Consider the following 18942-nt stretch of genomic DNA (forward strand, 5'->3'; position numbering starts at 1 on the left):
CTGTGGGTCATGTCCAGTCAAGTTATTAATACCTCCACAGATGGAGACTCCACAACCTCCCTCAGAAACCCATTCCAATGTTCAACAGCCCTCAGAGTAAAAAAGATTTTTCTTTTGTTTAAGAGGAATGTCCTGTATTTCAATTTATTCCCATTGCCTCTTGCCTTGCTGCTGAGCACTACTGAGAAATATCTGTCTCCATCTTCTTTACTACTCTCATCAGGTATTTATACATACTGATAAGACTGCTCACTCAGCCCTTTTTTCTCCAGGTCAAACAATCACAGCTCTCTAGTCTTTACCTATATGGAAGATACTTCAGTTCCTCAGTCATCAGAGTGGCCTTTCTCTGTACTTGCTCCAGTATTTCTGTGTGTTTTGTGTGCTATGGAGCCCAGAACTGAACACATTATGCTAGATGTGGTCTCAACAAGCACTGACTAGAGGGTAAGGATCACCACTCTCAACCTGCTGACTATGTTCTAATGCAGCTGTAAAAACTGGTGGCCTTCTTATTGCAAGAATTATTGCCATGTGGATGCACAGGCCCATTTTTGCAAAGGTGCTGTCCAGACAATATGTGCCCATAAATTATTGGTGAATGGGGTTATCCCTCCCCAGTGTCAGAGTCCAGCACTCTCTGTCCAGGTTCTTTAGGATATTCCTGACATGGACAGTTTAATGTCTTATTTGAAGTTATTTGCACCTCGAGTACTGTGTTCAGTTTTAGGCCCCTCACTACAAGAAAGCTTGAGGTGCTGGAGCGTGTCCAAAGAAGATCAAAGAAACTGGTGAAGGGTCCACAGAACAAGTCTTATGAGGATTGGCTGAGGGAACTGAGGTGGTTTAGCCTGGAGAAAAGGAGGCTCAGGGGAGACCATATTGCTCTCTACATCTACCTGAAAGGAGGTTGTAGCGAGGTGGATGTCAGTCTCTTTTCCCAAGTAACAAGTGATAGAACGAGAGGAAATGGCTTCAAGTTGTGCCGGGGGAGATTTAGATTGGATATTAGGAAAAATTTCTTCATGGAAAGGGTTATCAATCATTGGAACAGGCTGCCCAAGGAAGTGGTGGAGTCACCATCCCTGGAGGTATTTAAAAGAGGTGTAGAAGTGGTTTAGTGGGATGTGGTTTAGTAGGGATGTGGTTTAGTGGTGGACTTGGCAGTATTGGTTAACGGTTGGACTCGATGACCTTAAAGGTCTTTTCCAACCTAAATGATTCTATGATTCTATTACACAGGATTTTGATTTAGTGTAATACAGCAATGTTCTTAAATGACAATAGAAGTATAAACTGCACATAGCAGAGAGTAGCAATTTGCATACCCAGTTGAATCACAATGCAAACATGAATTTTATTACCATTCTCTATAATATGCTCACTGTGACAATGCTGGTCACCACAGTCAACAGAAGGAAACACATGGGTTGAAAACAGCTCAAACCCATTGCTCTCTTGGAAGTTCTTTTTCTTTGTTGTCCAGTTTTAATACACTATGTTGGGCTGAACCATGTAACCCTGTCCCTGGTTAAGTTAGGAAGGCATATGCACTCTTTTGATTAACTCAGTTACACAGCTGGATGATCTACTCATCTGCTACAGCTGGTTGATCTACTGAACTGATATAGCCATTTACCTAGAACCAAGGCTAGCCTCTGATCTCCTTTGTGTAAAGTTCAGCTTTCTTTGCAACAGCTGTTGTTAGTAACTTCCTACATTATTCCCTGAGCTTCATGAGCACAAATCCCTTCCCCATCTCCCCAGACCCTTCTACCATTGTAGAGGTTCATTGACTGGTCACAACAAAGTGCAGGACTCTGCCTTTCCCCTTGCTGAACTTCATAAGATACCTGTCTGCCTATTTCTCCAGCCTGTGAAGGTCTCTCTGAGCACAACCAGCTATCAAACTCCTTTCACAGTTATGTATCTGTTGTGGTTTAACCCAGCTGGCAGCTAAAACAACCACACACCTAAAACAACCCCCTCTCTGTGACAATTGCACATAAGAGATTAAAAATGCTGGTGTCTGCTTATCTCTTGTGCAAACACTGTGGATGGAGATCTGCAACATTGGCACTAGAAGCAGCCGAAGAAGGGAGTCTCATGGTGGCAAACAGTCCTGTTTTGGTTAGAGAATGTGGAATAAACAGATAAACTGTTTCTACATAGAATCTTCAAGGCCACGGTGCCCGGAGTGAGACCTTTTGCTTCATTATCCATGAAATGAATATTAAAGTTGACACCCCTAAGTATGATAATGAGCTAAAAGGAGTACATGCTGAACATAGATGTCTATATACTCAACTCCCCACCCAAATCATGTTAAACATCACTCCAGGGAGGAGAACAGCTAAGGTTGGGGTATAAAGGATATTGAGGAAGTTACCCCCGGGGAGGAGAAAAGAGATTGAGGCAGTCAATGGGCTGTCAATGGGCTGTGCTCCTTCTCCTCCACCCAAGATAGGGACGCCTTCTTGGTAAGCATTGCAACTTCACGTTTTTGGTGAAGAATACCTGGGATAGCATTTTTCTAGCATTATAATCATATATTGGCACTATTGCAGTAAGTGCATTTATCAACAGCAACTTTGAACTTTTATATCTGTTGCTTTAATAAATTACCTATCTGTTTCAACTTTGCGAAACTGTTTCAATGAAAGTCCTTTGGGGGCTCTGACAGGCAAACGTTGACTCTGATATGTGGCTACACACATAATTCTTTAGACATAAACTGTTGACCAAGTCTGGGACTAAGACTGGACCTAGCTGCACCTAGGCTCCTCTCTGAGAAGGAGTTTAGAAAGCAAGGGGGTCCTTTCTGAACCTCGTGACTCAATGGGAGGGCCTCCCTCAGCCACACATCAAACTCGTACCCTTTTACGTGACACCCCTCCCAGTGGGATGGAGAAGAGAATCTAAAAGGGCAAAAAAAAAGTAAGACTTGTGGGTTGAGATAAAGACAGTTTAATAAGACAGAAAAGAAATAATAGTAATAATAATAATAATAATAATATACAAAACAAGTGATGCAAAGCAAAATTGTGCACTACTTGAAGCCGATGCTCAGCTAGTTGCCAAGCTGCCCCGCCTCCCAGTCAACCCCCAGTTATATACAGAACATGACATCATATGTTATGGCATATCCCTGTGGGCAGTTTGGGCCATCTGTCCTGGCCGTGTCCCCTCCCAGGTTCTTGTGCACCCCCCGTCTTCTCGTTGGCAGGGCAGCATGTGACAAGCTGAAAAGTCCTTGACTGCTCGCCAACAACTGGAAACATCAGTGTGCTATCACCATTATTCTCATCCTAAATCAAAACACAGCACTATACCAACTGCTAGGAAGAAAATTAATTTTATCCCAGCTGAAACCACGACAGTACCACTTTCTTGTCCTTCATATGGTTGGAAATGCTTCCAGGAGGGGTTGTCCCTGTACTGAAGAACCACTCCAGATCACAATGACCTTTCAAGGAATGTGACTTGAAATGACACTGCCCAGCTCCTTCAGCACTTATAAGTACATGCCATCAGATCCCATGGACTTCTGCAGGTCTAGTTTGTTTAAATGTTCCCTAACCTGATCTTCCTCCACTGAGGATAAGTCTTCCTTCCTCCAGACTTCCCATGGCTCTCAGGGTCCTGAGATTCCTGAAGGCAAATCTTATCAATAAAGATCAAGGAGAAGAAGCATTAAGCACCATGTCCTTTGTTACCAGGTCATCTGACCCATTCAGCAGCAGGCCTACATTTTCCCTAGTCTTCCTTTTACTGCTGATATACCTGCAGAAGCCCTTCTTGTGCCTCTCCAGATTCAGCTCCAGAATAATTTTTGTTATCCTAACCAAAAAACCTGTATCATCAGACAATGCCTCTATGTTATTTCCAGAACACCTGACCCTGCTTCCTCTTCTTGTATGCTTCCTTTCTGTGTTTAACTTCAGTAAGGAGTTCCTTGTTCACTCATGTGCCACCTTTGCTTGACTTCCTACACATGGGGATAGACTGCTCTGGAGCTTGGAGGAAGGGGACCTTGAAAACCAAAAGCTCTCCTGGACTCCTCTCCAGAATGGTCTCCCAGTGGATTCTTCTAAGCAAGTCCCTGAACAGGTAAACTCTGCTCTCCTAAAGATTAAGGCTGTGATCTTGCTATTTGCCTTGTTCCCTTCTCTCAGGCTTCTGAACTCCACCATCTCATGGTCACTTCAGTCAAGGCTGCCCCTGACCTTAACATTCCCAACCACTTTGTCTTTGTTTGTAAGTACGTGGCCCAGCAGACCACCTTGCCTTATCAGCTTCTCAAACATCTGTGTGAGGAAGTTAGCATCAATGCATTTCAGATACCTCCTGGATTCCTTGTGCTCTGCTGTGTTGTCCTTCCAGCAGTTATTGGGGTCGTTTAAGTCCCACATGAAGACCAGGACCTGCAAATGTCAGGCTTCTTCCAGCTTACTGATGAAGGCTTCATGTACTTCTGCATGTAGGTGGTCTGTAGCACATACCAACCACAATGTCTCCACACTGCCCTCTAATCCTAAATTAGCTTCAATCAGTGACACAGAGCAGAAACATCATAGAAAGGAAGAGCTTTTCTGACCTGAGCTCTAGATTACTTTTTTTGTAATTCATTGATATATTAAATTCTTATTCAAAGATAAAAACATCCACCAAAGCTGTCATTATTTTAAAAAATGTGTGTGTGGTGGTCTCCAGCTTCTGGGAGCAATGGAGGAAAAAAGGGTCAATAGCACTGACAAACAGTGATCTATATAGGAATAGAAGAAAATATAGGAATAGAAGAAAATGAAGAAAAAAGCCTACCATAAAACCAACAAAAAACATTATAAAAAGATAAAGTGTTTCAGGTTCTTTTAAAGAAACATTAATTCAGAGAACAATTCAGTGTGGTCTTATAGATTCCATCTTTTGTACAGTTATGAATAAGAAAGACTTTTTCTGTGGAAGAATAATTTTTCTTGATTCAGATGTAGGTCTGAATGCAATCGCTTGATCCCTGGGTTCCTTCATTTTTGAGAAATGAAAAATATGTAAACCAGATACAAAACTTTTAAATTTCTACTTTAAACTCAATAGTCATTGAGCAAATTCTCCTAGAAGCTATTTACAAGCACACAAAGGACAGGAGGGGATGGGAAACAACCATCCAGTTAAAAATGGTACTTGACCAACCTGATTGCCTTCTATGAGGACATGACTGTTTTGTGGATAAGCAGAGAACAGTGGATATTGATTTCCTTGACTGTAGCCTTTGAGATGGTGCTTTATATGCATAGCCATATTGGTGGAGCATGGGCTGAATAAATGGACTATGAGATGGGTGAAAAATTGGCTGGACTGTCAGGCTGAAAATGTTATGATCAGTGTATTAGACTCTCATGAAGGCCAGTCATCACTGGCATCCCACAATCCTGAAAACTCAGATCAACACTGTTTAACATCCTTATCACTGATCCAGTTGAAGGGAGAGCATGTACTCTCAAAAAGTCCATGCATGAAACCAAATTAGAGAAAGAGGTCAATACTCAGGTGGACATGATAGCTATTCAAAAGGAACTTGAAAGCCTGGACAAATGAGCTGAGAGGAACCTCATTAAATTCAACAAAGGCAAACTCATGAAGTAAAGGCAAATGTAAACATTAAGTTCACATAACCAGACAGGCTGTGGGCCAATGGGTAGAAAACAGCTTTGCAGTGATTCTTCACTATACTCTGCACTTGTAAGACCTTGTGTACTGTGTCCAGATTTGGGCTCTCCAGAACGAGAAAGTCACTGACATTCTGGAATAAATCTACTGGAAGACCACAAATATGGTTAGAGATCTGAAGTATGCAATGTACAAGGAGAGGTTGACAGCCAGATTTGTTCATCCCTTAAGAAGAGAAGGTGAAGGTTTGTTCTTTTTCCTATCTTCTTCTACCTAATGATACAAATTAAGGATGAGAAACATCAGACACAAGTTGCAACACAGGAAACTCCAGGCAGATATAAGGAAAAACTTTATCACCCTGAGAGACAGCATTCAACACACACAGCTGTTTGTGCACCAAAGAGGGCCAGAAATTCTGCTGAGTACCATGTCCATGTGCTTAAGAATGGTGGTGATGTACCAGAGGGCATGGTCCCTGGTACAAACTGGTGCAACTACCCTTGTGTTGTGGTTTAACCCTGGTAGGCAGCTAAGGCCCAAACAGCTGCTCACTCACTCCCCCATTAGCAGGATGGGGGAGAGAATCAGAAGGATAAAAGAGAGAAAACTCAGGGGCTGAGAAACAGTTTAATAGGTAAAGCAAAAACTGCACACAAGGAAAGCAAAATAAGGAATTCATTCACTACTTCCTATCAGCAGGCAAATGTTTAGGCCTTTCCAAGAAAGCAATGCTTCATCATACATAACTGTTACTTGGGAAGATGGAAGGTTGCCCAAAGCCCCATACAACCTGGCCTTAAACACTTCCAGGAAGGGGGCATCCACAACTTCTCTGGGCAGCCTGTTCCAGTGCCTCACCACCCTCACAGGGAAGGTTTTTTCATTACATCTGATCTAAATCTGCCCTCTCTTAGTTTAAACCCATTATCCCTCATCCTATCACTACACTCCCTCATAAACAGTCCCTCACCAGCTTTCCTGTAGGCCCCCTTCAGATACTGGAAGGCCACAATTAGATCTCCCTGGAGCCTTCTCCTCTCCAGGCTGAATAACCCCAACTCTCTCAGCCTTTCCTCTTAGCAGATGTGCTCCAGACCTCTGATCATCTTTGTGGCCCTCCTCTGGACTTGCTCCAACAGCTCAATGTCTCTCTTGGACTGGGGACCCCAGAGCTGGACGCAGTACTCCAGGTGGGGTCTCACCAGAGCAGAGTAGAGGGGCAGAATGACCTCCCTCGACCTGATGGTCACACTTCTTTTGATGCAGCCCAGGACACGGTTGGCTTTCTGGGCTGCAAGCACACACTGCCAGCTCACGTTGAGCTTCTCATCAATCAATACCCCCAAGTCCTTCTCCTCAGGGCTGCTTTCAATCCATTCCTCGCCCAGCCTATAGTCGTGCTTGGGATTGCGCCGACCCACATGCAGGACCTTGCACTTGGCCTTGTTGAGCTTCATGGGGTTCACATGGGCCCACCTCTCAAGCCTGTCAAGGTCCCTCTGGACGGCATCCCTTCCCTCCAGCTTGGTGTTGTCGGCAAACTTGCTGAGGGTGACTCGATCCCACTGTCCATGTTGCTGACAAAGATGTTGAACAGAGCTGGTCCCAATACCTGCCCCTGAGGAATGCCACTCGTCACTGTTCTCCACTTGGACATTGAGCCGTTGACCACAACTCTTTGAGTGCGACCATCCAGCCAATTCCTCATCCACCAAGTGGTCCATCCATTGAATCCATGTCTCTCCAATTTAGAGACAAGGATGTCGTGTGGGACAGTGTCAGATGCTTTGCACAAATCCAGGTAGATGACATCAGTTGCACTTCCCTTATCCACCAACGCTGCAACCCTGTCACAGAAGGCCACCAAGTTTGTCAGGCATGATTTGTCCTTAGTGAAGCCGTGTTGGCTGTCACCAATCACCTCCTTATTATTAACAAAGTTTCCAGGAGGATCTGCTCCATGCTGTTGCTGGGCACGGAGGCGAGAGTGACAGGTCTGTAGTTCCCCAGATCTTCCTTTTTTCTCTTTTTTAAAAATGGGGGTTATGTCTTCTCTTTTCCAGTCAGTGGGAACTTCACTGGACTGCCAGGACTTCTCAAATATGACGGAGAGTGGCTTAGCCACTTCATCCACTGGTTCTCTCAAGACCCACGGATGCATCTCATCAGGTCCCATGGACTTGTGCACTTTCAGATTCCTTAGATGGTCTCAAACATGATCTTCTCCTACAGTGGGCAGTTCTTCATTCTGCCAGTCCCTGCTTTTGCCTTCTGTGACCTGGGCAGTGTGGCTAGAGCCCTTGCTGGGGAAGACTGAGGCAAAAAAGTTGAGTACCTCAGTCTTTACCATACCCTGGGTAGCCAGGTCTTCTGTTTCATTCCAGAGGGGGCCCACATTTTCCCTTGTCTTCCTTTTATCACTGACATACCTATAGAAACTTTTCTTGTTGTCCTTGACATCCCTGGCCAGATTTAGTGCTATCAGGGCTTTGGCATTCCTAACCCGATGCCTGGCTGCTCAGATTGTTTCTCTGTATTTTTCCCAGGCTACCTGTCTTTGCTTCCACCCAGTGTAGGCTTCCTTTTGGCATTTGAGTTTGCCCAGGAGCTCTATGCAGGCCTCCGGATGTTTTTGCCTGACTGTTGGCAAGTTTGTCAAGCATGACTTCAACTTAGTGAAGACATGTTGACTACATCTGATGATTTTCTTGTGGTTCACATGCCTGGAAATGATTTCCAGGATTAGCTGCTCCTTCACCTTCCCAGAGACTGAGGTGAAGCTGCCTGGTCTCTAGTTCCTGGGTTCCTCTTCTTGCCTTTCTTGAAGATGAGGGTGACATTTGCTTTCCTCCAGTCTTTGAGCACTTCTCCCAGTCACCATGATCAATCAAAGATTATTGAGAGTGGCCTTGCAATGTCATCTGACAGCTTTGTCAGCACTTGTGGTGCATCCCATAAGGTCCCATGGACTTACGCATGTGCAGTCTACTTTAAGTGTTGCTTGACCTGATCCTCTTCCAGCAAGGGTACATCTTCCTCGCCCCAGCATTTCTCCCTGGTCTCTAGGACCTGGGACGCCTGAAGGTCAGTCTTGCTAGTAAAGACAGGCAAAGAAAGCAGTACTTCCATCTTTTCCATATCCTGTCCCCCATGTCATTCATCAACGGGCCCGTATTTTCCCTAGTCTTCCTTTTGTCTCCTATGTACTTATAGAAGCCCTCCTTGTTTTCTTTGACATTCCTGGCCCAATTCAGTTCCATTTGGGTTTTGGCTTTCATAGAATCATAGAATTATGGAATCTTAAGGTTGGAAAAGACCTCTAAGATCATCAAGTCCAACCATTGACCCAACACCATCATGCCTACTAAACCATGTCCCAAAGTGCCACGTCTACATGTTTTTTGGGCACCTCCAGGGATGGTGACTCCACCACCTCTTTGGGCAGCCTGTTCCAATGCCTTTCCTAACTTCATCCCTGGATGTTTGGACAATGTTTCTGCATTCCTCCCAGATTACCTGTCCTTGCTTCCACCTTCCTTATACTTTCCTTTTTGTGTTTGTGTTTGGCCAGGAGCAACTTGTTCATCTACACAGGCCTCCTGGCTTGTTTGCCTAACTTCTCATTGTTAGGAAAAACTGCTCTTGAGCTTGGAGGAGATGATCTTTGAATATGAACCAGCTTTCTCAGGCCTCTGTTCCCTCTAGGGCCTTATCCCGTGCAACTCTTCCCAGCAGATCTCTGAAGAGGCCAAAGTCTGCTCTCCTGAAGTCCAAGGCTGTGAGTTTGCTTTCACTGTCCTCACTGCCTGCAGGATCCTAAACTTTACCATCTCATGGTCATTGCAGTCAAGACTGCTTTTGATCTTCACATCCCTAATGAGCCACTCCTTCTTGGTGATGATGCGGTCCAGCAGAGCACCTCGCATTGAATCATCAATCACTTGGAGGAGGAAGTTATCATCAATGCACTCCAGGAACCTCCTGGATTGCTGATATCATGCTGTGTTGTCCCTCAGGGTCGTTGAAGTTCCCCATGAGGATGAGGACCTGCAAACTTGAGGCTGTTCCTATTTGTTTGCTGTCATCCACTTGTTCTTCCTGGTCAGGTGGCCTGTAGCAGACACCCAGTATAATGTTACCTTTACCTGCCCTCTCTTTAATCCCAACCCATAAACTCTCTGTTGGCACCTCTTTTATCCCCAGGCAGAGCTCCATGCACTCCAGCTGCTCTCTCACATAAAGGGCAACTCCCTCTCCTTGTCCTCCCTTCCTGTCCTTCCTGTAACAATGTCAATGAAAGTGATAAAAAGGTGCGTTGCTTTCTCCAAAACGTTCTCTAAGTACTAATTATTCACATGGGGATCTTATTAACAAACTGAAAGCTTGTCCCTGTTCATACAGAATTAACCAGCTTCTTGCAGTCAACAGAAATATCAACACCATAGATTCATCTGACTGACCCTTAAAATCCAGAATGTTCAGGCAACATGAAAGAGAAGGTGGAAACAGGATTTCAGACAGTTGCCTCATATCTTCCTCTGAGATTTAAAATGTTGCATAAGCAGATTTTCTACAGTTGTTCACATACGTTGCCCTTTCTTGTCATTGAGGCACTTTTGCAGTAGGGGAATAGTGTGCATATAAAAGGGAAGCTGAAATTTACATTCATAGCATTTGCAGTCATAGAAACCTTGGTGTCTAGTCTAAACTTCTCAAAATGGTCATCAACAGTCCTTTCCCTTCTCAGAAAGGAGGCCATTTCTCCCCATAATGGGAGAACAGGATTCTAAAAAAAGTCAGCATAAAAAGTAACCATCTTTATATATGCACATATCTAGATTTAGGCTCATGAAGCCAACCTCGGTGTCTTGAAGTCAATTTCGCTTCCTCCCCTCCATACACTCCATATGTGGTTTTGGTTGTTGGTTTTTTTTACTCTCCACTAAGGACAAAATTCAAAGGTTAGCATATGTGGCTGAGACACAGCACTCCCTGAGGTGTTGACAATGCCATGGAGCTCATAATGTCTCCAAGGTTCTCAGACTCAGGCTGTTGCAAGTTGCTCTGGGTGACAAACAAAAAGACCCATGACCTTTAAATAGGTCAGTAGAAGGCAGCATGAACCAGTAGAAGCTACTCCCTCCCCTATAGTTTAGGAACCCAACTCACACACAGAAAAAGACCTTTGACATCAATGTCAGTTCCAGCTTTGCTTATTTTGAGATACATTAATAGTCTCAAAAGCTGAAAAGATTAAAAAGGTAAATAAGCAGCATTTTCTTCTTATATCAACTACTGTCACTCTAACAGAATTATTTCCATTTCAACTGATTTTTATATTTCTTTTATACTTCAAATGCTGTAGAAATGTAGCAGCTCATAGAAACTTCTTCCTTCTTTTCCTCTCCTGTCCTCTCCTCTCCTCCACATTGTTTTTCATCTAGACAAATTCAGCTCGATAAAATTCTTGAGGTATTAAAAATTAAAACAAGATGTAAGACAACTTGAATTCTGCAGATATTCTTGGATAAGATAATAACTGAATAACAGAGAGTGGTGATGATGACTGGTGTTAACTGATATTATCTTGTGTGATTTCCTATATGCATTTGGATTATGTAGATTGCTTTGCTGTGATTTTGTTCTTTATATAACGATGTCTTCAATTTACTGTACTAACAATGTTCTTTATTATTATTTATTGGAAGAGTGACACAGCTTTGAAAAAATAAGTATGAGTTTACATTTCAGAGGTCTTTAACTGTCACTGTTATGATTTTTCATTTTCATAACAAATACAATAAGAAAGGTCCTGCATATCAAAGGGCAGGTATGATCTCTCAGCAATTCATATAATTCTAATAATTCTTGTATGTAACATTTATAAATTAACATAGGTGGTCATTTTATTAATTAACAATTAGAGCTTTTATTTAAATATGGAAAAATAATTATTATTCACTAACAGAACTTACCAGGTTTGAACTACACACTTGAGTAACTCGCAAGGATAGCAGTAATGACAGTCCATCACAAACTAATCTATTAATACTCTGTATTTGTTCATTCTCAGATTCTACCACCAGACTAATGATAATGAACTAAGCACAGAAGAACTAAGAAACAGGGTTAGTTTTGACAGAGGAGGGATTGACCAGGTAAGATTTTTTAATTGACAAATGCTCCTTTATCTAAACTGCCTCATGCTTTTCAGAATGCCACAGTGTTCAACAGCCAAACAGGGTCATTATGGTTTCTCCATGGCAACTCTTTCAAAGGCTACTCTGTGCATTACTGTCAGGTAAAGCAGTCAGAAAATGAATACATATATGACTTGAAAAAACAAAACAAAACAAAACACCCCTCACTAGCTGTATTTGCCCAAATGTTCTCAGCAATATAACCCAAATGAAATCTTGCAGAAGAAACAAAAATACCATTTATGCAATGAAACCTAGGTGCTACTTGATAGGAGATGCTTTATAAGGAGCTTGTGGTTATCAGTGGTTCTCCCAAATGAAATAAAATTTTAAACGTATCTCTTCTTGTTTGTTACCAAATTGCAAGTGTTAAATTCCATCAAAGACTGATTGAAAATTTCCTTCAAAACTGCAGGCAATGACATTTTATTTTTCATTAAATATATTTTCTTTCTGAAAAATATCAGACAAAAACCAACATTAGGGTTTCATGAGTCTTCCTATTAATTTCATTTGATATTTTGAAAAATAAAGTAAGGGGAAAAGGTAGAAGAATATGAAAATTATTTGATTGTTAATTGTTTTCTTTCTGGCCCTTAGGAAGGGTTTTTTCCAGATTGATGTATATGAATTTGGATTATAGAGTCATCTTAGGATGTTAAATTTAAATACACATCACTTTTCAGCTAATTTTCCTTCAAAAATATTTTTATGGCATTTTTTCACTGAAGAGTTTTGTATGAATTTGATGGTACTTGGGAGTACTTTGTATTTGAGTTTCATGGTTCTTAATCCAAAAATGTTTAAAGCTTTGGTTACCTAAAATAATGAACATGTTATCTAAAACATTGATAACATCTTATTTTTTAATCTGATTCTAAAACAGGAGGGTTTGGGAGTTTATAATATTTTTTCATTTTTTTTTAATTTTCATGAGGGAAAAGCTTTGAGTTATGGCATCTAAAGTGTTGTTAGAAGAAATGCATTTTTGGCACAAAGGAATATAAATTCCCAACCACACGAAACCTCTGGTCAGTATCTATTGAGTATTTCCTTGAGTCAGAACAAGACTGTGCTACGCGTTGAATATTTTGGTTTCCCCTGATGGTCTCAAAAACAAAACTTCTCATAGATTTTGCTAGGTGTCATTATCACCACAAAGAGAATACTCCTCTGAATATATTTTGCTGTCAGGTAAAATACACAAATAAAAGAATAAATATAAGAACCTTTAGCCAGTAAATTTACTCATGGCAGTATTTCACAACAAACTATCTATTTCTCACATCTTTCACCTGCTTTTAGACAATGCTTGACCCCTGAAAAATACTCTTATCCTGACAGCTAAGACTCTTCTTTATTATCCAGCTGCATTTTGCCTCCAGAGCTGCATTTTTTCCCCCAGCAATTTTCATAGTTTTTGCTAAATGTTAATGGAATAGTGGAGAGGTCAATTTCATTTCTCTGCAAGAGGTGGAGTTCTAAATTTCCACATTATTTTTTCCTTTCTTTTTTGAGTTTTTCTTATGCTTCTCTAGAGAAAGCAAGCATGAACAGCAACAGTACAGTCCTAGGCACAGTGAGAAATAAGGTCAAGGTGTGTTCACCTTATAGCTCACAACCATGTCCACCCCATCTCCCCAGATCATCATCTTCCTGGCCCTTATGCCAAAGCTATAGCCCCTGGGAGCCAATTAGTTTCATGGGTGATGGCATCTGTGTCACAGGAAATAAAGCTTAATCTTGTCCATCAACTTCATTTGTCCTTGGCTACTAAATTGCAGTTAGATGGGTAAGTGCCAAGAGATTACCTGATGTTCAAAGCATTTGAACTGGACAGTGCTGGATCCAGCTATCATTTTGAGATCCTTGTTTTGTTTGCATCTGATTCAGATAACAAGCTTTGTCTATTAAAGTCTTGAGTTCAGAGGGTTGTTTTTCCTTGCACTGTGAGCTCTCTTCCTAACTACCCTTGAGACTTTACCAACAGCTGTGGGAGGAATTTAGGTTCTTAATAATTGCATCTGGTGGTGGAGCCACAAAGTTCAGGCAAGCACAGGTACTAGGTAGGCATCACTGAAAACTGGGTTTTTCTATATTCTCTGGAGCAGCTCAGCATCACTAGTGTGGGGAAAGCAAATACATCATGTCAGGCTGTTTGTCAGCACAGTCCAGTTTATCTTTACTGGCATTCACAGATGAATCTGACAGACCATTTGATTTCGCTGTCAGCAGTGCTCACTGTCCTGGTTTCGACTGAGATAGAGTTAATTTTCTTTCTGGCAGCTGGTATAGTGCTGTGTTTTGGATTTAGGATGAGAATAATGGTGATAACACACTGATGTTTCTAGTTGTTGCCAAGCATTCAAGGACTTTTCAGCTTGTCATGCTGCCCTGCCAACGAGAAGGCTGGGGGTGCCCAAGAAGCTGGGAGGGGACACAGCCAGGACAGCTGACCCAAACTGACCAAAGGGATATTCCATACCATATGACATCATGCTCCGTATAAAAAACTGGGAGGTGGTTCGGTTCGAGAACTAGCTGAGTGTTGGTTTCAGGTGGTATGGAATTGTGCTTTGCATCACTTGTTTTGTATATTTTTATTATTATTATTATTGTTATTGTTGTTATTGTTGTTGTTATCCTTTTCTGTCCTATTAAACTACCTTTTTTTTTTCTTTTTGATTGTCTCTCCCATCCCACTGAGGGCGCTGTGTGGTTGTTGTAGCTGTCTGCCCGTGCCACAACACTCTTTCAAGGATTCCGTCCCTGTCCCCAGCTCTGAAAATGTCTTTCTATGTTTGAGGCCTCTGAACGTTGTTCTCGAAGAAAAGACACGTGCTCCAATCTCTTCATCACAATTTCCCAGCCCAACCAGGGCTTTATCTCTGGAACGTGTTGTTTTCCTGTGAACTGCGTGCAACAGAATTAAAATGTATTTGTCTTTCTCAGGAAAGGACTAAGGCAGGGCTGGGTAACACAGAGGATTGAGATACTCCCTTGAGGAGCTTCCAGTATCCTCAACCTTCCCTGGCACAGAGAGAATTATTTCACTCAACCTCTCAACTAAGTAAATTCTCCCCTCCAGGGTCTAAGCTGGGTTTTTCATCAATTTAGGTGTAAACAGAGTATCTAAAGTCCACTCAAATTTGGCAGAGGACCACCGAATGTTGTCAGTGAAGCTTAGGCAGCAATTCATGTCATCCTAGTGTAGACTTTCCAGTAACTGTGATGAAAAGCTTCCTCATTTCCACTTACAGCAGTAGTTTGTAGGGCCTAGTCTAGACACCTAATTCGGCAGCTACTTCAGAAGAGAACTGATATCAGGATAATGCTGTGGTCAGTGGAGAGAAATTGTCATTTTTAGAAGCTGACTTATCCCTTCATAAAATGTTTGCAATTTTGCTTGTGTTCCCCCACCCCCCCTCACGTCAGTTCCATTATCTTACAACATTTTGTGTTAATTCAGATAAATTAAGCAAGGACAAAGTTAAGATGGATTTGTGTCCTGGTTGAAAGCATTCTAAGGACAATTTTGCTTTTGTGAAAGATATTTCCATATTTTAATAATAACATACTTTCAAAATTTTTGAGTTTTAATTATAAACTTCAAACTGCAAATAAAACATTTTAAGTGGATTTTTTTTAAAAAAAAGTAATAGTTGTATTTATTATTCTGCTGATCATCTTTGCTTTTTCTGACTGCTCCTCTGTTCAATTTTTAAATTTTGAAATGTTTTGGCTAGATTTTTTTTTCCCTGAAAGTTTTAAAATGTCACATTAAATACAAAAATTAACCCATGAGAATAGCAAAGAGGGGGATTCATGTAATTTCCTCTAGATATCTTACAGTTAGGTGTCTAAGGCTAAGTTTGTTATATGGGCTTCATTTGTATCCAGTGGAGGATCTGGATGTCCCAGAAGGTTTCCCATCTTTGTATAAGATACATATAGAGGAAATGTCATATTACCAGCCCTATGGAAATGTTTTGTTTTATTGGCATATATCTCTTCTTTATATGCTAGCTGTAGAAATTTTATATATATGAAAAAAAAAATTAGATTACTACTATATAAAATGTCCCTAAATGACTGTGGTAGTAATCTAATTTTTTTTTTTCATATAACCTTTTCTTGTCATGTTGATGCTGCTTTTTTCTGTTGCCTACTTCTCATATCTTTTCCCTGTCCTTTGTGTTGTTACTTTGGCCTTGACAAAATAATTGGCACTGTGTGGCTGTTATACTTGTCTGTTTCTCCTCAAGCCTGTTGTGTTTCTCCTGTATCCTCAGTCTCTCTAAAGCTCCCCTTTTGCTTATAGCCAACACTGATTAGCAGAGAGGTAGATATTAAATCTTTCATATTGATGAAATTATCTCAGAGGTAGTTAGGAAGAGACATTTCTCCTGATTGTGTAAGGAGAAACTCACTTTTGAAAGACACCTACCTCAAGAGTGATCCTTGGCCCTTGAGCAATGTAACACTGTAAGTCTGTATGGCTTGCCATTGGGCATGGCAGAAGTGCACATGGTAGTTTTGAGACTGCAATGCCATTTGATATAGAGTTGGAAAAGTTTGTTACGTTAAAGGAAGTGATCCCAGTATAGCATCTTCCCTGAAGTCTACAGAGAGTGATCCCTGGAGTGAAATATTCTTCATTTCCTCCTCCTCAGGAATTAATTTGCTCAGCCAAAGGTAGTCAATGTACATGCAATATGGACAGGAGATCAGGAACAATGACTGAACTAAGAAACTCAAGTAGAGTAGATGTATCTTATCTTAGGCATATAAAACAAGTGTTGTCCAGTCCTGGTATTGTCAATGGGAAAATGTGGGTTACCCTTGAGACTGATTCAGAAACTGGATGTTTGACTGCAACAGGTAGTAGAAATTACCTCTCCCTTTCCCTTTGTTCTTCCCTTCAGATCACTCTGAATAGCATTCCTTCACTGTATCTCCATTTCCCTATCCCCTCTAGGGCATGGTTTCTGACAACAAAACTTTGGTAACTGAATTCATCATCCTAGGATTTCCCAATGTCAGGGAAGTCGAGCTGCTTCTTTTTGCTACCTTCCTTCTGATGTACACACTGACCTTCACAGAGAATGTGGCCATCATCTTGGTCATTGGCATGGACTACCGCCTTCATACTCCAATGTATTTTTTTATCAGCAATCTCTCCTTCCTAGACATCGGCTACACTACTGTAACAGTGCCCAAGATGCTGGCTAACATTGCTATTCAGTCACAAACCATCTCTATCACTGGCTGCTTCACACAGTTGTACATCTTCTTCTTCCTTGGCTCAGCTGAATGCTTCCTACTGACTAGCATGGCCTATGATTGCTACCTGGCCATTTGCAATCCATTGCATTACACCACCATTATGGATCACAGAGCCTGTTTATGGCTTGCTCTGGGGTGTTGGTTGGGTGGCTTCCTTGCACCTGCCCTTCCCACTGCCTTCATCTTCCGCCTGCCTTTCTGTAATTCCAACATCATCAACCACTTTTTCTGTGACTCACCACCTTTGCTGGAGCTCTCATGCCAAGATGTCTTTGAAATCGAAGTCATCAATTTTGTAGTAGGCACAATAGTACTAATGACCTCCTTCATCCTCACTGTGATCTCCTGCATCTTCATTGTGGCCACCATCTCGCACATACCCACAGCTGAAGGACGCAGCAAAGCCTTCTCTACTTGTGCCTCCCATCTGACCATTGTCACCATCTTCTACAGGACCACCATCTTCATGTACATTCGCACTAAGACCATCCAGACTTTTGATTTCAACAAGACCGTCTCTGTCTTTTACTCTGTGGTTACCCCAGTTCTGAACCCTGTCATCTATAGCCTAAGGAACAATGACATCAAGCAAGGCATGAGAAGAGTACTTCTGAAGCAAAAGGACACTTTCTTCATGTAAGATTGGCTTGAGGGGTAGTATGTGAAACTGGGAGAAAATAGGAGCTATTTGGAAAACAATTTTTTTCTCCAGAGCTTTCAAACACATCAGTGAGGCAGCAAACACGCTGTATATGAAGTTTCATCAGAGGCAATCTGAATTCAAAATTTCGTTTCAGCTTCTTCACCCCTCAGAGAAGATATTAATCTCAACTCTGTTTAGTCATCTAGAAGTCAGTTGTCTACATCTAAGCTAGTCATCCAAGCTCCCACTGCTATCAGTGAAGATGGACCAGCACCTTCAAAGAGTCAAGATTTGTGTCACCCTTCAAATGTTTCTGTTCCTGTCCATTGAGCAACAAATTAATGTAGACATTATGACTAAGTAGTGAATATACAAAATTAAGTAAGATGAATCTTTATTTAGATTTCTTATTACTTTTAGCCCTATTGCAAATCAAAATAAAATTTGGAGAGCCAGGCAACACTGCCTCTCGTTTTTGGGACAGTGATCCCAAAACAAAGTTTACCTCTACTTGTCCTTTGTGACATCTGATTCATGCATTCTTGAAATCTCTGAAGTCAAAAGTGAAGAGTGGTCCATACAAACTTCCTCAATCAAAAGAAAAATGGAAGGAAGTTATTATTTCTAATAATCATTAATCTCATCATTCACATCCTGGCCCAGGCTGCCAGGAAGGCCAACCATATCCTGGGGTGCATCAAGCACAGCATTGCTAGTTGGTCTAGGGAAGTGATTGTCCCAGCCTAAACTGCGCTGGTGCGGCCTCACCTCGAGTACTGCGTGCAGTTTTGGGCGCCACAGTACAAAAAGGACCTAAAACTGTTGGAGAGTGTCCAGAGGGCAACAAAGATGGTGAAGGGTCTAGAGGGGAAGATGTATGAGGAGAGGCTGAAGTCCCTTGGTTTTTCAGCCTAGAGAAGAGGAGACTGATGGGAGACCTCATCGCCGCCTACAGCTTCCTCACGAGGGGGAGCAAAGGGGCAGGCGCTGATCTCCTCCCTCTGGTGACCAGTGATAGAACCCAAGGGAACGGAATGAAGCTGCAACGGGGGAGGGTTAGGTTGGGTATCAGGAGAAGGTTCTTCACCGAGAGGGTGGTCGGGCACTAGAACAGGCTCCCCAGGGAAGTGGTCACAGCACCAA

General features: G+C 41.9%; 1 protein-coding gene across 1 annotated transcript; it reads left to right on the forward strand.

Moving 5' to 3' along the window:
* The first annotated feature begins 16851 nt into the window (after nucleotides 1-16851).
* LOC129195213 (olfactory receptor 6N1-like) lies at nucleotides 16852-17796 on the forward strand. The gene has a single exon (XM_054801051.1). The coding sequence runs from the start codon at nucleotides 16852-16854 to the stop codon at nucleotides 17794-17796; it is 945 nt and encodes a 314-aa protein (XP_054657026.1).
* Nucleotides 17797-18942: the final 1146 nt, after the last annotated feature.

This window comes from Grus americana, chromosome 22, assembly GCF_028858705.1.
Source record: "Grus americana isolate bGruAme1 chromosome 22, bGruAme1.mat, whole genome shotgun sequence".
Taxonomy (NCBI): domain Eukaryota; kingdom Metazoa; phylum Chordata; class Aves; order Gruiformes; family Gruidae; genus Grus; species Grus americana.